Source organism: Megalops cyprinoides, chromosome 17, assembly GCF_013368585.1.
Source record: "Megalops cyprinoides isolate fMegCyp1 chromosome 17, fMegCyp1.pri, whole genome shotgun sequence".
NCBI lineage: Eukaryota > Metazoa > Chordata > Actinopteri > Elopiformes > Megalopidae > Megalops > Megalops cyprinoides.
In genome coordinates this window covers 18,158,421-18,183,014 of record NC_050599.1, presented here as the reverse complement: position 1 = coordinate 18,183,014, position 24,594 = coordinate 18,158,421, and the positions used below count along the sequence as shown (strand labels likewise).

Below are 24,594 nucleotides of genomic sequence, written 5' to 3'. Positions count from 1 at the left end.
TTAAAGCGTTACAGGCAGAGGAAGTACGATGGATTGGCTGAATATATATTTTTACACACATGTCTTATTCTGATCACACTTCTAACTTTAGGGTTTTTCAAGAAGAGCATGAGCGTTACGAAGGTCTCCTCCCCACGCGCAGGTCAGTATTCCCTTTCATTTTGTCATTTAGCAGACGACCTCATTCAAATCAATTTAGAGAGAGAACAGTCCATCTTAAATAAAAAAATACCGCTTAAACATTATGTCCTCTGTCTGTTTAAACGCGTAAGTTAAGAACTACTGTGAATAATAGGCTACATAGATGTCTAACAGAAATGACGCCATTTAGTCCAAGCAGTTTCTCTGTTACCGTCAGTTATTTCGATACATCTGTGGACAGAAGAATGCCACCCATATGGAAACGATAGCAAATTAATTAATGCTCAGTGTATACTTTTACAGATTTTCTACACTGGCAAGTGCAACAACACGTTTTTTTTTCGCAGACAGGAAAAATGACACTGGCATCAGGTAATTGTTTAAACTACATCTGACACGATGTTCAAGAAGATACCGGCTTCACAAAAACGTCACGCTTCTGTCTTTAATGGTAATGAAATGAAGAAATAAACAAGGCGATCTCAATAGAATGTTACTGGAATGGAAATTTTTAAATTTGAAGTACATAAATTACTAATAAGGCTGTTGGATGCTAAGATAACGTACGAGATACTTACTTTCTGCCTTTTCGCAAGTATTGGCCCGTCCCGGCGATACTTTTTTTTGCCCCCATTCATCGGAGCCTAGCACCTCACGTGCAGTCATTTGACGTCACGATTCTAACAAGGGATTTCCTTTAATGAAGACACGTTTTTCCTCCTTTATCCTTATCGAGTTTTATTCGTAAGAAGATTATATATGCCATGACTATTCAATTTTAAAAGACTGAGTAAAAAACTTCATTTTAGGAATCTGCTTGCTAACAAAACATTTTCGTGTGATATAATTACGGAGGTATCTTAAAGAGAATTAAAGAAAGGCTATAACTGAATTTATTTCAAACTCATGAGAGTTTTTTTTTCCACTTGTGTAGAAATAATGCTTACATTATTAATTACCGTGAAATGTAATCGAGGACAGAAAGAGGCATGCGTTCAGTTGATCTTTTTGAAAATATTCGGAAAAGAAATGTTTCTAAAAATGTTTGCGGGAAATATATATATTTATATAATCTGTGTAACTAAACCTACTTTAATTTCACAAATATGTGCAACTAAACCTACTTAATTGTCTGAATAGTCTTATATGCATGTTTCTTTTACGAGTAATATGTTAGAACTCTTGAATTAGTGTTATTATTGTTTATTTCCGTGTTGTAATAATATAAAGCGATTCACTGCGCATGGCACTATTTTCCCACACTCTAAAAACATTTTTAAAAGTTAAGATGGAAAAGCTGAACAGAGACATCGAACAAAACAGATGGGCTACGATAACGACGGCAGATATTGAAGAACGAAAATGTTACGAGAAAGGATTGCATTTGCGAGTTACCAAATGTTTGCGAGTCGCAAATGCAGTGCGCGTGAAAAAGGAGTCAACAATGCCTCACATCCCACAATCCGTTGCACGAGGAATCCTCTTCATTTACTTTGCACACGTTTAGAAGTCCCCGAGGGAGACTGAGGAAGTCACTAAAAATCTGATCAGTATAAACAGCATGCTTCAGAGGAATAATGGACCTCATTATTGCTTTGTAACAACATGCACAAAGAGATCACGGCTGCATCCACAGTTTATAAACTGTAAACGTGCTTTCTCTTAGCTGCTGCTTTGATTTCTACATAATTTTATGGTCTTTGTGTTAGTTTTTTTTTCCTTCAACGAACGGTTTTATTCCAATTCCGTGTATTCCCCTTGCAGGAAATAAATTACGCCATTACTTTAAAAACTGATTTTCAGTGTTATAATACATTAATACGTTAATGGAAAACATATATCTAATGTCGTAATTTATATCAATTGTTACATACTAGTCCAAGGACTTAGTTCAATTTGAGCGAAAAACCAAGTAATCAAGTAACCGGAATTAAACAATCGAGAAATAAATGATTTTTTCCCCCTGAACATGTTATTCAACTGCCTAATAAACACACACAAGGTAACACACACCATTCCCACGTTTTAGCAGATTCAACTGAGTGGACATCAGCCAGCGGGGAATACGAAATCTTAACCAACAGTAGTCCCCGGAATGCAAGCAGAAAGACCTAAACAAATCCTTTACGCCCAGAAGAGAGAACGAACTCAATGACCCCATGTGCCCCTCTGCGAGAGCAATCCACCACAGAGCGCAAGACCATTTTGCATGCACCCGAACCCATGTCAGGCATTTTCTCTTTTTACGCACAGAGGAATTGCCAATTGCATAATAATATAATAATGTCTTTCGTAATATAGATTATGTGTTCTGACGATTTCTCGATTGATTGTCGATCGAGGACAAATGTATCTCTGAAATATTTCCTGAACTACTTTTTGTAGTTACCCAATTTGTGTATGCTATCTTCAATTGTATATGCTAACACATAATTTCTGATTCTTGTGCGCATTTTTTCTGTGATCAAGATAAAACACTGAAAATGAGTGGCTTGTAGATATGTTCAGACGTGGAATTCCTTTGTGGGTTACGGGTGGTCTCGGCTTCTTTCAACAGGAACACGTGTTTCTGTAGGTTTGTAGATTACATACACCCTGGGAAATGGAGGCGGGACCTTGGCAGAGTATTTGAAAATGATGGATTTAAGGATACTTTCGCTACCGTGCTGCAGACCAAAGTTGTGAATAAATATAAATATGCAAAAAACACCCCTGAACTCTGACGTTACAGATTAAGGTGTTGCTTTAAATACGCTTTAAATACTTTTTTCCCCCACATTTTACAAAGATATATAGCCTAGTTTGACATGAGAAGTAAATGAAGATATAATTCAATGCTCTAAAAGGCAACGGCCACTGACAGTATCAGCTAGGAAATTAATGTATCCATTTTCTGCGTACATGCTTAGCTATCAGCTAATTTAAAAAGACATAAAAAAAGTTGTGTGCGTAAGACACAGAGAGCCGACAAGCCATTTGATCATTCTGGATCCGTTAGTCTCTGGAGAGACATTGTATGTAATTGCCCTTGAAAACGACGGGAAATTGGTTGAAAAATACGAATACGGATTTATAAGACAAACGCATGGTTGTAAACCGGCCGTGTTTCCAGCGCGTTTAATGAAGAGTGGATGCCTCTTTGCAGTAAATGAGACGACGACATCTGACACTGCTGACCAATCCTGTGACCCCAGCCTTAATTCCGCGGCCAGTCTGAGACCGCCTCTACAGCATCTTCAAAAACAGAATTTTGGAGTGTGTGGGGGCGGGAGCTGGCGAGGAAATTCCGGAGGGCGGGCTGTCGCTTGTTAATTCACCCCGCAACATGTAACATGTTTACACCTTCAAATGAAGCAACCTGCCAATCCTCCTTCACTGCATGAAGATGGAATTTAAATTCCACAATGATTGGTTGGTTGTCAGTTTAATTGGGAATAATAGCGTTGGTTTATTTGAATAAATTGGCTGCGTATAGAACGCTGGAGATCGTACAGAGGAGTACATACTGAGGCAGGCTATGCTTTTCGTTCCTTTTTTGGGTAGGTTTGGGGGGGGGGGGGGGGGTGATTTTGATTCTTTCTTTTAGAACTACAGGTGGTTATTTATCGTGAGCGAATTTTATACATGCAGGACTTTTTGTCAACTTTTTTGCCACTCCCAATTCGACTTTGTTGAAATAGCCTTCAACCATTTACGGTTGAAGACGGCAAAGGAATGTCGGGATTTAAACCTTATGCTTGAGTGGCTATATTGTTTTTAGTTTTTTCTTTAACCCCTTTTCAAATTTGTTCTAAACGCTTAGACTGTTTTTTGTATTGAATCAGACGTGGTGTGAGTTTAGCAACACATCTGTAACTCTAAATCCCTCTCCTTTCTCAATTTGTGCAACCTATACTACATGTCTGTTGCTGTGCATTTGAATCTATTTAAATGAACGTACGGAAGTAGCATCTAGGTCTTGTCAACATGCCCCTTAGAAAAGTCTGCAACTTGTCACGTATTTAACCTCATTTTAAAAATTGTTATTATATGATTATATGAGCTGTCCAAGCTGTTGGTATTACAAGCCGCAAACCTTTACCTACGTGCATAATAAATTGTTATAGTGACTGCTAAAATGTATAGGAAATTAAAAATCTATATCCCTGTCAATGTCTATCTATCTATCTATCGATCTATCTATCTATCTATCTATCTATATGCAGAAAGAAATGGGAAATTATTTGTTTGACCATTGTTTGTTCTGGTGGTATATCTGAGAATTCACCCCTCCCCCTGTACTTCTTTTTCCAGGATTCGAACTGAAATTAGTAGCAAGGAAGCATGTAATTGGCAAAGTCACGTGCACATATACAGAGAGAGAGAGAGAGAGAGAGAGAGAGAGAGAGAGAGAGAGAGAGAGACGGAAAAATATCAAAAGAGGGGAAGCACGGTATACCATGAGAGCCAAAGTTGAGGTCGCTGAAAGTCGGGATGCCACATTGATGCAGAGGTTCTCCTTTTTCCAAAGAAAAACCGTTATCCTTAGAAGACCGGAGTGGAGGGTCCACGGGGAAACATGGCCGAAGGTTACTCTCTCTAAATTCTACTTTTTTGCTCTACTTTTAATCTGATCGCAGAGCAGGGGCTGTATAAAGCTATTGTTGTAGACACTAAATGTTGTATACCGCCCCACTGATTCACATATGAAAAGATGCTTACGGCTATTGTTTGCGTTGTTTGTGAATGATAAAAGAATCTTCAGCGATCTGCGGAACGTGAGTACACCTGCCCATTGAGTTTGATTTCCACTGAGTTCTTTTCAGTCGTTGTATATTTGGTGACTGAAATGATGCAATACATGGATAAATGGTTAGTTGTGCTCCACACAGAACACCAACAATCTCCATACATATACAGTAAAAGAACAAAATATCATCTCTTAAAGTAAAGCATGGAAAACAACGGCACTGGCTTTATAACGTGGTGCAATACCCAGGAACAGCCAATGGCAGAAATTCCCCGCGCTAATGTAGCTTTTCATGGGGGCAGCTTGGTAGAGTTGTACTGCCAACAGGTTACTGCACGCGCACAGTAACTCACAATATGGCAGTGTTAAAGTTTGTAATTAATTTATTTTTACAACATCTGGATCTGTAAACAGGAGGGACGGGCAATGGTACCGGAGACAACCACGCAAAGTCGTCCGATCAGGAAGAGTTGACTCGGCACCATGTTCTTCGCGGAGCAGGCCATTGCAAATGGTTCAATGTTCGAATGGGATTCGGATTTATATCAATGACAAGCCGTGATGGAAGTCCCGTCGACCCCCCCATGGATGTGTTCGTGCACCAAGTAAGTACTCTCCATAAACGAGAAAAATACTGCCTGATATTGTATGACTGATTTCCATGCGTAACCATCGTTTTGTGTGTAAGACGTTATTATGCTGTTCCGGTGTTAAAAATTCCAAGTCAGTTTGTCCATGTGGAATAGATGGCTACGTTCGAAATAGATGTTATGTTTAAATATATTTCATATATTATTATTATTTTATAGTCTTTCTCTAAGATGTCGAGAGATATCCTTTTTTAGATCATGTTTTACACAATTAGTTTTATCTTCTTAAAGCAGTATGTGTCGCTTTCTCACACTTCCCTAGGCCGTAGATGGGGACATGCAAGGCATTCCTTATCACGTTTTCTCTTATGTTCCTTCACACACGAAACATGGTTGACCGCTGACACGTCGGAAACCATGAAAAAACATGCAGCACACACCGCGGTTAATTCGTTCACTTCCATGGGTTGTGAACCGCCCACATTGTGGACTGAGAACTACAGGCGTGTGTGAACTGTTACCATTTGCTTACCTGTTAAATTGTTTCGTATCGGTGATAATCAAAGAGTTGCATGGTTGATTTGCTTTTTGGAGATGCAGACTTGTTTTCTGAGGTCTAAATAAAATTGTTGTTTTGAGGTTCGACTGTAATTAACGGTGGTGAAGTCTTCCCTATTTGAAACCGCGTCCGCAGTTTTTTCAGTAGTTTACTATTGTTTATCAATTTAGGGAGTATCAATTTAGGGACTAATAACAAATTTCGTTTCTCACGCTGTTTGAAGACGTTCTGAAATCTTGTGTTGAATGTCCACAAACGTCCTGTACCTAAACACTTTAAGGGTTTTCTTTTAAAGTCGCAAGACGGAATTGTGTTTTAAATGCTCATTTCTGGGGATTCATTGTGATACGTGTATAGACGTTTTAAATTTAATTGTGATTAACATTTGATAAAGGAACCAATCAGTTTGCGTGAGTTCAGCTATCTGCATAGTGCAAGTGTCAGACAGTTTCTCAAATGTAAGAAAACTCAAGCTATTGTATTTGTAGGTGTATGGAAATGAAGTATTTCACGCTGAAGCACAGTTCACGTGAAGCGGAATGCTTAGCTGGTATTGTTTAAGTGGTTAATATTCCATGAACTTTTCTTGTTTACTGTGCTCGACTTGCTCCTTCAAAGTTCACATGCAACCTCAGACTCATTGAACTCTTTGACTAGTGCCACCGTTTTCTTTCATAATCAATAGATATGTTTTACTTTACTACTGTACAGTTTACTGTGTTTTTACGAGTGCAGCCAGGTATCCACCTCAAGAGTAGACCAATTCCTTCTTGTTTGATTAATATAATCTTTGTTCAGAATATGCATATCTGAATTACCAACTTATCAGATTCAGTTGTCTCATTTTGTCTGGGTGAGAGTTTCTCACATTTCATTTTTCCAGAAACTGCATGATGGTTACTCATGAAGTGTAGTTGTGTTTCTACATGTTGTACAGGCCACTGGAGATGGTCCTACTATACATATTGAGTTTACAAGTAATTAAGAGAAAAATTTGAATTTGCTATGTAGGTGTAAAAAATTACCTTCATATAACCCAGGTGAATTGCTTTCTCAGTGACTCATTAAAGGAAAGTTTAATTGGAACACCATGAAGGAAACTAGAGTAGTATATTATAAATATGACAGTATTACTTTCTGTCATAATCCACATAACCTTGAAAATCCTGTTTTGTTTTGTTTCGTGTACAAGATAAGAAAAACAGAGCTTGTAAGCAATGTACCTGTAGTCAAAGCTTAGATTAGCTGCTACTTCCTGAGCCTTTTCACTGCCCCCTCAAAATAGAAATGAGAAAAAATCATCTACATATCTGTGGCCAAACTGGCTCTCTTCTTTGAGACAATATGTCTGCCATGTTCCAGTCAATTTCAGCTTCTTCGAGTTCCTTGTTATAAGGTTTTCACCGGTTAGTGGATTTACCTGCGGCGGGTCGGTATGACAGTTCAGCATGACAGTCACAGTGGAACAGAACAGTATGGTTTAAGCAGACCCCACAGGCAAGAATATTACTGCAAAATCAACTGAACTTATATCACGACTAGGCCACTTAGCCATGTTAAAAACCAAGTCGTTAGTGGTAGATTTGTTATATGTTTATGCTGCTGCTTTTTATACTCACTCTGTAATAAGCTCAACATGCTAGTGATTGTTTTTAATTTAATTAATTTAATTTTAATTTTTGTGTTTAATTTCATTTTTAATTTAATTCTTCTTTATTTCATTTCTTGTCAGACATCCATGTAAATATAGATGTAAAACAATACAAGGGATTTATTTTTCTGGACAATGTGATCACAACCTATAAGGCTGGTGAGCTGACCCAATACTTGCTGACTAACTTGGCTAGCCACCTACAATATAAACAGTTCAGAAATAAAAAAGAAACCCTGATGAAATATGAGTGCTATGGTAAATGAGGAAGTCTTTACCCATGATGTCATGAACATTGGATTGACTTGATATGTTTTTTCAGTATTTGGGGAAAAAAGCCAAACACCTGTTGGCAGAAGAACCCCTGTCCACCACTGAGAACTGCAAGACCAAAAGTGTCCACCTTTTTAGTATTTTATTTTTTCTGAAAATGTTTTCTAATAGAATAAGTAGTATTACATCCATGAACTTATCATACCAAAATAGTATTTTTAGGCATATTTTGTACTTAGGGGTAAACGTAGTATGCTAACTCAGACAGTGGGAGGACCACTGGGGAGTGTGGCTGCTGGTGATTGGGAGAGATGGTCGTGGAACACGTCTCTTTGCCTGAGTGTTATTTTACTCCTGCATGGGATACTGTACTGTGGCACCCTTGAGCAAAGTGCTGGTACATTAGGGCTTTACACAGTCCCTCCTGTGCAAACATTAAGCTATGTGGACGCAAGATGTAAAATGGCCATTCTGCAGCTCAGCAAAGGGAACGGTTTGTCCAGTGTTTTTCTCATCTGTGGTCGTGTTCACACATGAAACTCTGCGGCTCTGTTACTCTACATTGTTCCTACTGTCCAAATTAAAATGAAAGAAAAACAGACATTCCCTATTGATTCAGTAACTCAGAAATTAGCATTCCCAAAACTGAGTGTGCCATTTATTCTGACCTCGATTACTGTGGTGTGAAGTCAGTATTGTTTCCAAAGGCCCTCCTGAAGTAACTTGAAAAGGTGAAGCTCTTGCTGCTGTTACATAGGGTGAACTGTGGTGGTACTGTAGATAGCAGATTATTTTTGTGTGTACAATTTCTGTGTGATGTTTTACCAAGCGGGCTGGGATTTGAAAGAGAGACAAGGGGACCCAAAATGCTGTTATTGATTATGCAACCTCTTCTGGTTGTTATCCATGAACCACTGGTGAAACTCCTGAAACAGTCCTACATGCACAAAACAGCCTCAGACCAGTTTCTCTGTGTCCCAGAGTAACCTCCGGGAGGCTGCTGTGTTTTCCTCTCCCTGTGCTGCCTCATTCTCTCCTCCCCCCATCCCCACCCCCATTGAGGACCTTTGGATGGGGCAGGATCGGGGAGCCACGGGGTCAGAGCCTTTCCTGTCCGATTGCTTCCCCCAGGCAACAGTGACCCGCAAGGTCTCACCACGGCAACAAGCTTCGCGGCTAACCAGTAATGCACTGTGGAGCAGCGTCATTACACCACACCGGCGCTCTGGGACAGTGTCGTCTGAACAGCCCTTGTGTGCCTTGTGGTGTTTTCTTTTGGATGTTTCTTGTGTTACTCAGATGAGTCCATTGATTCAGTGCGCTTGTGGATGTGCGCAGTTTGTGTCTCGAGTGTGCAGAGTACAGACTGTGTCTCTTGTGTGTTAACAGCATGTGACGGACAGAATGAGAGCGAGCGCTAATTGAGGGAAATGGCATGGCGTGGGTGCCCATTGTTTGTAGAACACGGCGTCGGCAATAGAACCTCCAAATAGAACCTCTCCGCTGACCACTCAGGACTCATTCTCTCCCTGGGCATGTCAGTGCAGATAGCTCCGAGGGTGGGGCTGCAATGTCCTCAGGCATTCCCATAAAGAGGTGATTCTAAAGGCAAGGGGGGGGGGGGGGTTGGCTGATTTGCTGATGATCAAGACCAAATGCTGAGGCATGTGGTGGACGGAGCCCCATGGCTCTTGTTATCCCCGTTTGTGAGGGATCTACTGTGCTTTTCGTGTTGGCATCATTGTTGTTTTTGTTGGTAGTCCCACGGCTGTGTGGTGTATTCATTCAATTTTCAGCGTTTACATTCTTTTTTTTTTTTGGTAACGTGTTGGGAGGATGCAGTGGGCCCCAGATGAGATTAACTTCTTGCCCATTTTCACCGTTTGGTATGCAGGCCCCACCCTTCCATGGCTGGAGATAACAAGAATCAGGCTTTGTCTCCCTTGCATTTTTATCATTTCCTTTTAGAAGGCTTGAGTCTGATCATGTGACTACTTGTTGAGTCACAAATGCACATGCATAGAAGCAGGGTTCTCAGAGTGAGACTGAGCTAACCATCTCACTGCTGAAATGGTAAGTGGTGTAAGTAATGGTATATAGTGTGCATCTTCAAATATGTAAAGATATTGCAAGTGTACTCCAAAGTTTCAGCTCAGCATGAATTAATATTTCTTTTTGTACAAAAAATGTATGGCAAATGTTTCTTATGCTTGACGTAAAACAGAGTTAAGGCAAAAATACATTCTCAACAAGAGCTCCTTAGAGCAGGTTCCTAATGGCAATAATTTACTAAAATTATTGAAATAGCAATCGTGGAAGATAACATATAGGCCTGTGTTTTACATCAGGCAGAGTTATGTTTTTGAAAGGATAACTAAAAAAAGAAAAACTTGCTACAAGTGTATGTGAAAATAAGTTAGGGACAAGCCACTTGCATGAGACTGCAAATCCAATATTTGCATTGAACCTTTCAGGCACTCAGATCAGAGCAAACACAATATACTTAATAACCTGGAATGTTGGAAGTTCTGATATATCTTTTCTTTTGGTGGCTTTGTTTAGTATTTAGCCTCATTTGCCCATAGGTGAAATTAGGGCAGGGGCTCTTGGGTCTCAGTGGTGAAGCTTGCTTTGCTGGTTGTATCCCTTTTTCTGGCACATTTATACATCCTCTTTGGCTGTGTCCATCTGGTAATAGGACTGGCTTTGTCCTCTTAGCACTTCCTGTCTTTAAACCCTTTTTATGGCATGCCACATGGTTTCACCCTAGTCCCCCTGTCGCCTACTTCCACTCAGAGTCCACCTATCCAAAAACTTCAAACACAGAGCTGCCCTGCTCCACCACTGGCCATTTCCCCAAAAATAAATCTTCAGGCTGCACATTTGGATGTCCTCTAGTGAATAAAGTATTCCCGCTCTTCATGGAGGACATCAGAATAGCAGAAAAATAACCACAATGGAGAATTACAATATACGGTTGATTGCAGTTATGTATTTGCACATGATGTGAGTATTATTTCACTGATTGTTATGGGTCTTAGTGAACTTTGATAACCTCTCTTATCTACAAACCTTTCTGTGTTTCATTTTTTGAACACATAATATTTACTCATTTAACAGTGTCCATATTCTTCAATAATATTTTGCCACTGATTACTGAAATATGCAATGACATCAAAATGAGGACCCTCTCTCTCTCTCTCACACACACACACACACACACACACACACACACACACACATATACACACACACACACACACACTTAAACACACACACACACTCACACACACACACACACACACACACACACACACACACACTTACTGTGGTGGGGCTTTGCCCCTGTCAGATGCTGCAAGGAGCCTGATCAAATTGTGTCTCGTGGTGAGAGGAAAACATTTCCAAGCAGAAAGTCAGTATGGCTGTCCCTCCTCCCCTCCCTCCTCCTCTTCCTTCTCCTCCCCCTTCTCCTCCTCTCAGCCCCTACTCTCCTCCTCCTAGCCTCCATCATTCTGTTATTTTCTCTCTAGTCCTCGTGTCATGCCCTCTCTTGGCTTTGCTGTGTAAACTGACACCACCCAGGAAAGTTGTGAGGTCACTCTGAAGGGGTGGTTTCAGGTTCTTTTTCTAGTGGAGAGACTCCACATGTGAGACAAAAATGCAAGCATGTGCTCAGACACACTCATGTGCCTGTGTGAACAAATAATAAAACCCATGTATTGTTTTCAAATTGAACACCCCTAACCAAACAGGATCATGGTAAGTGTATACTGCAGTTAGTATACTTCTAACTGCAGTTTATTGTATTGTATTTATGGGGCTGGTGTATGATTGTGTATGATTCAGGCGGACAAGAAGTTCAGCTCCACGTTCGGTGTTATGTTTCGCTTCCATCTCATTATTAATGAACCTGGGGGTGATGAGTGCTTATTTAAACCTCTCAACTTTGACCCAGAAAGAAAAGCTGGTTATATTCAAAAAGGAAGTGGTCAGCTTGTGAACAGAAAGGAAGTTCCTGTTGGATACTGCAGGAGGTTGAACCAATCAGTCCTGATTTCAAACCCATATTTGTATGAAAAACAGTTGCAATAGAAGTTATAGCATCTTTTATTAAAATCTGTTGTGCTTTTCATACAATTGGATGTTATTCTTTTTAAACGAGACATCAAAACACATGAATGTAACACATTAAACTGTCTAATATGAACTTTAGAAACTGTGAAAAGGTATGCTTCACCTAAGAATGGCTATTTCAGCATTTGTTTTTCCTTCTTGTTTTGTAGAACCCTCATGGCTCTGTGATATAAATTTTACATATTGTATTTTGTTATTGTTATGATAATTAAGCAGTATTTTGGAAATTGGACCAATGTGCTTGTGGAGGCAGGGGGACGTGGAGAGGGGTGGGGTTAACAATGGTTTCTTGTTAGTGACTCCTGTCTCAAATTTCATATATAATTTAAATGGAGACAAACAACCCGCAACTTCCGGAGACACATACATTGACAGCACAATCAGGACAAACAGCAACTACTGTGCATTTTACTCCACAGACACCTTTCCCAGGGAGACTACACAATGCAGTAATGCTATGGGGAAGTCACAGATTAAAGGTGAAATTAAACATGTTTACACGTTGGATTTATTGCTCAGAAGGTGTAATCTCAACAGCAAAACAGGCCATTGCTCAAAATTCCCCCTTAGATAATATTTTGATTTCTTAAATTTCTTATTAAATTTCCTTGAGTATTTCAGACTCATCATTTCTTTGTGTAAGTACACCATGGGTAAATGACCTGAATAAGTTATGTGAATATACAGTTGTATGAGTATGTAATATATAAAATGTAAGCGATTCAACATGACCTGGATAGCATAATGATAGTCGTGATTAGCTAATTCAGGTATAATATTCAAAGGATGCAGTACAACATTGCATACAACAAGGTAAAGATTGAAAATGCAATGCAGAAAGAACTAATGCCAAGCCTATAAAACCAGTGATTTGTAGCAGAAGATCAAGAAGTAAAGATTTTTTGTAATGCATTTTTGTTCATTTTGATTGTGATTCAACTGCAAATTGACAGTTGAATTTGATCTTTAAAATTGAAGTTGTTATTTTCCTTATTTCAAGTGAGATTTTGTCCAACTTAATACATACATCCATAATTTTTGGGTGCTGTGTAAAAGATAAATACCTTGAGTAAAATGGAGAACCCTTATGATTTTGAAGCGCCTCTTTCATCTCCTGGGGACTCTATAGGTTGAAGGGAAGCATTGTTGAAAACTACAGAGATGTTCAAGTGCTGTTTCTTTCTTATTTGATATTTTTTTGTACAGTAAAAGCTTGGTGCATTTGAGCACCAAGTTAGGTAATCAGTTTTAGTAGTTTAATGCTTAGTAATTTCTTCATTAAAACCCAAGAAATGTGATAAAAATTTGACTTAAGTTTTGATCACTTAACATTAATGGACTGACTTGGCACAGTTTACCTGAACCATTGTGTTGTATTAACACATCATACACTGTGTGAGGGAAGTCTGTGTGATTTTCAGGGAATTCTTGGATAATTGTATTCATTATATAACTTATATTTAACCTGCACTTCCTACCTAAAAATCTCTTACCATTGAATCATTTCTCACAATGATGAGTTTCATGCAAATTCTGGATAAAGAGAAAATAAGAGTGCATGTGGATAACTGGTATTGATTTTCAGCATGAGATCAAATTTGTTCATCTGCCTGTTGTCGTCTGTGCAGTTTTCATATTAAAGTTGAAAGGCTTTTTCTCTGATGAAATCATCCCATAGGTTGTCATTACTGTACTTGCTTTGATGAGTGGTGTTCTGTTATATTGCTGAAAAATTTCTTTTGTGATTACTGGAGTGATTCACATGGCCGCATATTGACCTCTAGGTGGGAGCATCTCTGGCTGCTGTATCCTCTGCTGTTAGTACCAGACTCTGCACATTGAGAGGGGTCTATGTTTTCCCCACCTCTCCATTCATACTTCTGTCCTTTCCTCCACTTTACCCTACCCTTGTATCTAAACAACCAAATTGACATCTATTAGAAAGAGGCTACAAGGCAAAGAAAGAATCAGAATCAACCATAAACCCAGTGAGTTTTTAACATGATAAATTAGGTGGAATGTTGGATGAGGAGGAATGTTTTCAACTGGACCCCAAAGCATTAAATCACAGCAGTAGGTTAGTATATTTTGCTGATGGTACACACATGCTAATCATTTTATTGTAAATGTTTGAATCATGACAAGTAAAATTACTTTTATGTATTGATTTTATATTGGTTATGTTTTTGTATTCAAAGAGAGAATACAGAGAAATCCAAACAAATATTGAACCAATGGTATGGCAACTGTATTGATATTAATTTGATTGGGTAAAAATCTAGAATTTTGTTCTTTTTTTTGTCCTTTGACTTTGAAGCACACCTTTTTCTAACTTTACAAAACTTAGTTTGGACATTAGATTGGATATTGCATATATTAATATTGTGGTATTTTCAGACTTTAACAATATATCTGTGTTTCTTGTTTTAATGTTGCTTTGCCTTTTGATCACATAGCTTTTTTCTCATTGCTTCACATATTCTAATATTGTTTCAAGTTCTGCATTATTATAGCATTATTTCTGTCTCTTGTGTAGTTCTCAAAATATTCATTTTTTGACATTTGTGCTTCTTCTGTTGTATTCAAGTTTAACTTTAAGCATCAGGTCTTATTGTAGTGGTTTCATAATCTTCATTTTCATTATAAGAGCATTTAAAATGCAATGATGTTGTGAAAAAAGTTTCAATGAAAAATAACCAGAATATACTAGAACTGGAAGTTACGTAAAATGAAATAAAGAGAATATTATCAGGGAATTTTCCTTAGGAAACTCCAGTGAAAGTTGCCTGAAGTAAGCCATGCGGTGGATTAGGTGAACATTGCATTTCTCAAAGTCCATGAGATACGTTGTATGTATGAATGCTTGTTTTTTAAAGATATTTAAATACAACCTTAGAAATTAAAATTCAAAATCTTTTCATACGGTGTTTTGTAACAATATAAAACGCAACACAATCCCAAGAGTATTTTTATATTGTTTAATAATTCTTTATTGTTATCATTATTACAAATGTCAAAACAAAATCTCATTTTATAACATAATTATATTTTTGAATTGCTTAATTTGAGAAAATGTGACTAATATTGGGCTACTGTGGAAAAAGCTGAGATGACAGTTGATGTATGTGCATTCCCCCTTTTCTTGCCATCTCCCTCTCTCTGAGTCTGTCTAAATTTATTTCTAGCTGTAATTGGAGTTTAATACATTTATATTTGTTATGTTCATCATAAGATTATTTATTAATCATGACTGTTTTGTAACTGAGATTTTTTTTTTACCAATGAGTTTGGGCCCTTATAAAAATTTCCCATTTATTCATGAAAACGCTCTGAATGTTGTTTTTCAAACTATTTTCATAAATTGTAGCAAAACATAGTTGGTGTGTTTGTTTGTGTACTTGTACTTGTTGTACAAGTATTTTTAATTGTGTTGGTTTTGTAAACAATAAATAGCAATTGATTAACTGATGATGAACTGATGAAACTGATATAGGCATTTAAATAATACAGATAACAGTAATAATAATAATCATAATCATCATCTTTAGATGTGATTGTAGTGGTCACAGAAGTTGTATATTAGCAGAAACAGCAACAGTCAATTTTCTACACAATATGCAATACAGATGAACCTGGTCAGAATGACACTGATGCTGCAATGAAAATAGCTGAATGAAGCTAATAAATCCAAATGAGATCAATTAACACATATGTTTTTAGACCCAGCTCATAGGTAGAAGCCTGTGCTTACAGATTCTTTACCGAGTTTCTTAATAGTTTGGTTGGGGTTAGGGTGCCATGGCAAAAATACAAAGTGGAATAGGGAGGAAATGATCCTTTCACAAAATAGCTGCATTTGATTAATTGTTTACAAAGACTGGCAATAATGACAAGAGTAAGATGTAATTATTAAAAGCCAAGACTTAAGACAGTTTGACTTCACATTAACAATATTTGCACAAATGAGCTTTCCAAAGCTTTATTTTTTTACTCATATTGCATATTTGCAAAATGTGTTATTGTTACTGCAATAAGGCTTTGGAATGGACTTTACTATTATAGTTTTAATACTCTTATTATAGTCGCTGACTCAGATTAGAAATGTGCTCGTAGAGAAAGCGCTGTTTTTTGCAAACTGATTAAGATTTTTGATTTTTAAAATCCATATTAGTTCATTTAATTCAAATTTTCAGATGTATGTGTGTGAAAATGTCATTATGATGATGATGATGATGATTATTATTATTATCATCATTATTATTATTGTTATTATTATTATTATTATTTCTTGAACAAATTTTGGATCTACCGATGCAACTTAAAATACAAAACTTAAAGCAAAGTGTTTTCAAAAATGAAAACATTAACGCGTTTAATACAAGATACATAACTAAATGCCTTATACCAGATCATCAGCGGAAGAGAAACATGCTTGTATCTGACATAATCCTTAACAATTATGAGGAACAGAATTTATGTTTCAGATAGTTTTGGAGAGCATCTTATGTATCTTCTCTAATCCAGGTCTATTTTATTTTTCGACCTTCTATTTTTCCCATGACTCCTACCCAAAAGACTTGTAGACTGCCCAGCCAATAAACATGTTCCCCATAGACTTGACACCTGTGCCATCTGATTTATTGTTTAATTCTCTCAGTTGTCACACTTAATAGTGTGTTTTTTGAAAAAAAAAAATAATAATCATACATGTTTTATTCAAACTGTTGCCAGCAATCCTGCTGAACATTACATTGCCTGTTCACATCAATGCAGAGAATGCTATTAAACACACTTTTATCCTTTATTGCTATTTTTCATACTGCTGGATGAACATGGTGTATTATGGAGTGTCAAACTACCATACATTGTGTTGCAGTCACTGTAAACACTGTAGCATGTTTATTCCTTCTAATATGTGACTTAAATTCCATATGTATTAAGACTCAGTGGCTTGGTTATTGTTGGGCTGTTTGCACTGGTACATCTAGCCAATTAGTTGAACATTCCACTACAAAGCTGGATCCGTGGTGGTCACAGGGAAGGTTTGATCTCTATAAAGTTAGAAAAGTCCCTCAGAGGTTACTATTCAGCATCCTTCAGATATTCAGATATTCAGATTCAGATATCAAGCAAATTTAATCAATGGTAGGACAGGAATGATCCCTATCTGGTAATGAAAGGTAATAGTTTTTTTTGTAAAAATTTATTATTTGCTGAAAGAATTTGTCCATCTTTAAAAACTTATTGGCTGTAATAAAAAAGAAAGCAGTCATCTGAAAGGAAATTAGCCCTCTTTCATCTATCTAAACATGTCTCATACCTGTCTTTCTCACCTATCTATCCAGGTCACATGCCTGCCTCTCACACCCGCATGAACAGGTCTTATGTAGCTGTCTTTCTCACGTATCTGAACTTGTCTGATATCTGTATCTTTCACCTCTCTGAATTTGTGTCACACACATGCACACCTGCCTGAATGTTGAATGTGAACCTCGTACGTCTTTCACATAGTTGCACCTTTCCAAAGATGCACCCTGAATTGAGACTGTGATGAGACTCGGATTTGAAGCAAGAGGACTAAAATGAAAGCCTTAGCTCCGAAATGACCAAGGTAGCACCGGAATGACAGAGCTGCACTGTGTTTCAGAGCAAGCTGTACATGGAGGGCTTCCGCAGTCTGAAAGAGGGGGAGCTGGTGGATTTCACCTTCAAGAAGTCCTCCAAAGGCCTGGAATCACTGCGTGTGACGGGCCCCGGGGGAGGGCCCTGTGCAGGGAGTGAGAGGAGACCCAAAGGGAAGACCGTGGTACAGAAACGAAAGCCAAAGGGAGATCGGTGAGTGTACTGGAGGTCACAAACACTGCATTCATATGCACGTATATATTGTTAGTGCTTCCAGCAATGGGGAATGTTGTGTTTGGACACACACAAACACATTATTATTATGCATGTGAAACATCAAAGAAATCAGTGAGTGCATTAGAATATATTTGGTATATTTCTACATTTTGTTCTTTCATTTTTGTTGCCTGAAAGCAGCACTACACTTTACCACAGTCTTGACTAAACCTGTATATTACCTGAGGACAATGGTGCTCAAAAGGTTTTCATTGCTTTTCCATTCATATGCTCTAACGTACAGGAAAGAAGAGTAACTTTTTGTTGGGAGTTAAAACGGATGCAGGCATACTACTATGAACTAAATGATAGAGTATTCATTTGTTTAAGATTATGTGATTCCCTCATTGAGAGCTGATTTGTGATGGTCTGCCTCTGAGCACAGCAAATTAAATTAAGAGAGGAAATTCAAATGTAGATATGGTAATTATTTGTTGTATTTCTTGTTGTGTCTGTGATCTAAGATACAGCAGCAGATATCCCTCTTAAATTAATTAACTAGTACTATGGGGATAATTCAATTGACAGCTGATCTTATATTTTGCAATAAACAACCTTTTTCCACACTGGAAAATGTGATATTGCTGTATCTTAGAGCTTTGCGGTTGATTGAATCACCAACTGAATGAAGGGCATACATGAATCCTACTCATTGGATTTGCCTTGTTTTGTTCTTTTAAAGAGTAAGCTCTTCAGGCATGAACTAACATCTTTTGAGGTCTGTCTGCTTTGACCCTTGACCTTTGCCCTTGCAGGGTCATTATTGAAAAGGACAGAGATTAAGCAAGTGGCAAGCTCTAAATGGTCACTGAAATGGGAAAAAGTGGCTTGCACATTTCAGAAACATGGCCTCACATTCCCAGAAGTCTCCTGAATGGTTGTGCCTGTGCATACTGTTACTGTGATAACAAAACATTTATTAAGTTTAATTTGATTTAATGTTCCACATTCTTGGCTATGTTTTATGAATCAGTGTGGATTTGGCTGGAGAATTTATTTATTTATTTATTTTGTAATTGTATGAACTGCACACCCCATGTGATTTTTTCCCACATTGTTCCACTTCAAAAAAGTAGACTTCTTATTTAGATAAAATATGGTGATGAGGTGAAAATATTATGATAATTAGGTGAAAAAAAGTTTTATCAACAATACAATACATTATATGGTCTACAAAAAGACATTATAAGTAATAAAATAGTTTAATGGAAATACCTAAACTTTTATTGTACTTGTATAAAACCACATCTTAAAGATGTAACCTACCGTCATAATGTGGAAACTTACATTTCTACCTTAAGTCATTCTGTGCAGAGAAAACCTTATCCTTACCTCCGTGCAGCCCCGCAATTCGTATGTGATCTGTATCATACATTTGCCGGAAAACAAACATTGAATACTTTGAGCACGGTTTGAATTATTTTTACAGAATAGCTAATAAATGGATTATAACGGACGTGACCTTAATTAACATGTAGACTCGGTTTTCTTTAAGAAAAAAAATGGTCAAATATCAGACTGGATCTCCTGCTTCTGAATATATGTAAGTATTACTAGATGATGTTGTTCAGGTGCGCCATTTGCGCCATGAAACAGCTATGAGCGGCAGTTCAGTGGTGTACGCGGTGGAGCGAGATGCAGAAAGCGGGGTGGGCAAGGGGAATCCTGCTAGTCCCTCACGGGCGCGTATGAAACCGAAATTCCTGTGCCCCTCCCCCTCCCTTTCCGCGCTCTAATTGAAGATGCCACCATGCGGGACCCCCTGCAAGCCATGCACTCAGTCACGCAGAAGGGCTTGTTTCCTCTAAAAACAGCTGATGAGAATTTCACCGATATTTTGTTTAATAGCTGTCGCGCATTTTCTTGATATGATAATATTGATCGGCGACCAGTGGTCGTTGTGTTGTGGTACAGGTCACCAAACCCCAAAGCCTATGCATACATCGGGAAATGCCACAATGTCAGTGGTTAATTTTCGACAAAACCCGTCGATTTACACATTCTCATGCACATAATGTCGGTGTCCGTTATGTATACTCATACACTTACAACTGCACGTTTGTTGCATCGATAGGAACAGGAAAGACTGACATCATTGCAACAGGAAACTTTTGTACGTGAATTTTTTATCTGTTGAACGCAGTGAAGCAAATAACTTGGCCACCGTTTCTAATCTGCTTTTAAAACGTTTCAATCGCTGCTTGTAACGCTCGCTCAGAATTACTTATATGTGTAATTAAGACTTTTAATGTTATTTCAGACCATAAATTATGTTCCTCATGTAACTCACACAGGTGGGGACCAAATTTTCATTTTAAAAAATGATACATTTGTGCACATGCAGGGTTCCCTGAATTTTCCAGTTTGTCAAACAAGGCTGATACAAATAAATTTACTCTACAGAGGTGGTTTCCACTAATGTTTAAAACTATTCTGGTGTTAATGCCATGTATTTCAAACCCAGATATTTGTCAAGGCAGGGGGAAACTTTATTTAGATAAATTGCTTTGTTGTACAATTAACATTTTGTCAGCAGAATCCTTCTGTGACAACTTTAAAAAATATTTTTAAAACAAATTTACCCATTTGAAATGAAAGGGTTGAAAACACTGAACAATAGGAAAATTTACAAAATGCATCCTAGTGTTGAATAATGTCTACCATACTAATTTGGTCTGGTGACGAGGTAATTTGTTTGCATTGAGCACAAGCATTCAGTCCTGTGAATGCCATGCCACAGCCTCATCACTACAGCAGTTACACATTCCACAGGAAAAAATGTGCATCACATATTGTAACAGTCTATTGTATTCCTCACGTCTTGTAGAGGTGTGCTGAAAGTAAGGGTTTCCTGGATACACAGCACCTCCACAGAAAGCTCTACCACAGTGTTCAAATCAAAATTGCTGAATGATATAGATCTGTAAGAATGGCAGAAGCTTTAAAAGCTATTATAGAAACATTACTCGGCTTCATGGAAATGCAACAGTCACAGATCTATCAATCAGAATTATCTATTGCCTAGGCAAGGATTTCACACTGAAATTACGGGACAGAGGATCACGTCTTGAGTGGCTTTATGAGGAAGGCTCTATTGTTTAAGGAGGAGGATAATGCTGTAGTCATCCCTGTAGTCGATTTAAGCCCCTGCATCACCATGGTAACAGGAAGTTCCCTAATAACCTTCACCCACAAGGGGGTTAAGCTACCGTATGTGTGTCATCACCAAGCTGTATGACGGAGTGTTGCTGATGTTCTCCAGATAGAAAGTGTGTCTGAGATTGGCATACCCTCCTTATATTCTGACATTGATCACTATAAGTCTGACCATAAAAGTGACCCATTAACTGCACCCAGAGCACACTTTTTACCCATTACTGTTTCCCATGGTAGTGGCTGAGTCCATGGGAGAGGACCTGAAAGGAGAATTCATGAAATCCCATCATATTCAGCATATTCAATTTTTCATTCTTGTAAAACCAGGTTGTTCAAATTAGAAAAATACACATTTTCACGCCTCAACTGAATTTCCCAATTTTTTAGCGGAACAAAACTGAAAACGGAAAATATCTCTCACAAATCCTTGTAACCAATTGTGAATTTTTGCAATCTGAAAAAGGAGTTAAATTTTGAAACGGTTTTCACATTTCTAAAGTTGAATGGCTTTTTCTGAAAATTGAAGTAAATAGTGCTACCAGGATTCTGATTTTGTGTCTTATGTGTTGGCCGTAAAGGTTTTTGGTTACGAGAAGAGACAGGTGCAAAATGCTGGCAGAAACTGACTTGTTGCATTCAAAAGGGGAGAGTGAATGACCATATTACTATCTTACCAGGTCTGCCCTCATTTTATTATCATGCATTCATCACGTGAATCAATCCAAATACACCATGAGTGTATGTTTTGCTTGAATATACACTCTTTGGAATTCTTTGTCTTATTATTTATCGCCTCTGTCAATGCTAGTTATGAGAGTGTATGGTTCTGATGTAATGGGTTGAAGACTACACATAACAAACCAGATAAATCCCCAAGATCTGTTGTTGTTAGCCAATTATCTTTTATTGGGCTACCTAATCTATGATTAGCTGTATTCTATTGCTGGAATATTAAAATGTGCTTCATAAATATTAGCTGTACCTAAATCTGGCCACCCTTGTAAAGCTGTTAACGATGTTATGTGGAATAAGACCTTAATTGTTATGACTCTGTCAGCACTGTCATAAGCATTACTTGAACTTTAAGGTTTCTAGAAACAAACGGAATCTTCAGCCATGGCAGTACATGTGTCACACTGCCACCTAATGACAAAGACAAGACATTGCATGTGCCATAAGCATTTGTCAGTTCCAGTGTTGAAGCTCTGCAGGGGCTGCTTGTTTGTGTAAGAAATGGACAAGAGGCTGTGAAAGATGAAGGCTTCCTGTGGGAGAAGTGTGCCCTCTGTTAAGATGATAACACTCACTCACAAAGTCGCATTTGAAATTATTCTGTGATTTAATCAAAATTCAATTATGCCTGAAGTCAAATATAATTTGGCACATTTGTAAAAATGCAATGTTTATTTTTAAAATCAAAATGCTTCACTGGCTTGAATATTCTCCATATTTGTAAGAGTTTAAAATGACTGGTACATCAGGGAGATAAACAAAACAACCCGCATTATGATTTTGAATGAAGAGAAGATTCAGTTATTGAATGATAATAATTGATTGATAACAATGAAGATGTAATGATCTATTCTTAATGAGGCTAGTGATTTTAGGTAAATTGAGTTCTTTCTCAAATTCTTCAGTGCCATTTGTGTCCGTTTTTGATTATGTAAACAGCTGTTTGGTTTTGGGAGAGTTTGTTTCTGGTGTTGAATGTTTCAGCAAGAGTTTCATCACAACTGTTCAGGGTGTTGGCTTCATGAGAGCAATTCAGAGCTGCACTTCTTCTGCCTATTATCTGGATTATGTCATTTTCCTGATACAAACATTTAGCTTCAGTCTTACTCTTTTTATCCCCCCCATGAGTTTGTTACAAACAACATTCATGCTTAAATCGTATCGCGGTCTAACAGTTGAGGTTGTGTAATGTCTCATGTCCTTCCAGTGATAATTGCTCATTTGGGAGCTGCTATGCTGCAAGTGGATATCAAGCAGTCTTGAAATTGTCACAGTTCTCAAAGATTTCTCTTCAGCTGTTTTCTGTAAGATGTAAGTGTTTTCTATAGAACCCCAGCAATTCTGTAGAGAGAGACCTAAAAAGATGAAATGCAGGACAGATGTGAAAGATGGGGAATTTACTGAGCCGTGGCAAGAGAATGAGAGTTTGTTCAATCTGTCCACAAGGAGCTAATGCTGTGAACAGTGGGATCGTGATAAATAGACAGAGATAGCTCAGTTACTTGATAGCTGGAGTTTGTGTGTCCTGGAGTTATGGGAATAGCTGTATAAATGTGTAGGGCAGCAGCAGTGACCAGTGGGTGTCATTGTAAAGCGCTGATGTCATTTCCTGAAGTGATATCACGCAGTACAACTCCCTGATTTTCAAACACTGGTGAGACAGTCCTGACTCCCCCGATTCTGCAGTAGCCCAATTGGAATGTGTGTCAGGTTCACTCACAGTACACCCGCTTGGGATTTTCGAACTATATGAAATATGTGTTTTTGATGAGATTTGACAGCCTTGCCTGTATTTCATTTGTATTTTAATCCTCATTTGCATCATTACTTTTCATTATTTTAGTTTCTCAAGCTCTTCACTGTCTGTACCTCATACTCTCACTCTCTCCCTTTCATAGGTGCTACAACTGTGGTGGCCTGGATCACCACGCTAAGGAGTGCAACCTGCCACCACAGCCAAAAAAATGCCATTGCTGCCAGAGCATCACGCACATGGTGGCTCACTGCCCCCTCAAGACGTTTGCGCCCCCGCCTCCCGGCTCTCAGGGAAGACACGGCACCGAAATGCAGCTTCCGCCTACCTCCACCTCCACCTCCACCTCGGCCTTTACCCTCACCTCGCACTCCCTCGGGGCCAGCATCAGGCCCGGGCACTCCTCTCAGGAAGTTTCCCCCGTGAGCAAGTCCTCTGGCTCACCTGACGACTGCTTGCGCAAGGGACCCTCCGTACAGATGCGCACAAAGCCCTGAGCCAGGTAGCGATCGGATCCCAAACCCAGCATCTACCTCATGCTCATGCAAGTACTTAGGAAGTCGTCTGCTCAGTACAGCGCCAGAAACAAACAGCCACTTATTGGCCACCAAGTGTGTGAAAACCTGTTATTCTCTTTGTACGGTGGCTACAAGTCTCAGAAATATATCTGTCAATCGGTCTCCTCACCAGTTCTTTTGTTTTCTTTCCCATTCAACGTCTGTTGTGATTCGAAAAGAGGGAAGGATTTCTGCAATGAGAGCAACCATTCAGAACCCAAAGGACACTGTCTTACATATTTATCCCACAAGGTGGCGCCATGTGTGAAGGGAGAAGACAATCTTTTTGATGCTGTGCTGTTGGAGTATGTGGTCTCGAGCCATGCCCCTGGATGTTTCTGCAGGATTCCTTCCGTCTTACCTGGTGTTGACAGGAATCTGTGAATCATTAGACTCTGCATGAGTAGAGTGTAAGTGT

At 38.5% G+C, this 24,594-nt stretch overlaps 1 protein-coding gene across 1 annotated transcript; it reads left to right on the top strand.

The window, feature by feature from the left end:
* The first annotated feature begins 4,699 nt into the window (after window positions 1-4,699).
* Window positions 4,700-24,116, top strand: LOC118792446 (protein lin-28 homolog B-like). The gene is made up of 4 exons (XM_036550300.1): window positions 4,700-4,709; window positions 5,285-5,475; window positions 17,728-17,915; window positions 23,765-24,116. Exons 1-4 carry the CDS (start codon window positions 4,700-4,702, stop codon window positions 24,114-24,116), a joined length of 741 nt encoding a protein of 246 aa, XP_036406193.1.
* Window positions 24,117-24,594: the final 478 nt, after the last annotated feature.

What these genes read in the sequence shown, in the direction of transcription:
- LOC118792446 (XM_036550300.1), top strand. An exon ending in TGGATGTGTTCGTGCACCAA is followed by an intron (nt 5,476 to 17,727) that starts GTAAGTACTCTC and finishes ACTGTGTTTCAG; the next exon opens with AGCAAGCTGTACATGGAGGG. An exon ending in CGAAAGCCAAAGGGAGATCG is followed by an intron (nt 17,916 to 23,764) that starts GTGAGTGTACTG and finishes TCCCTTTCATAG; the next exon opens with GTGCTACAACTGTGGTGGCC.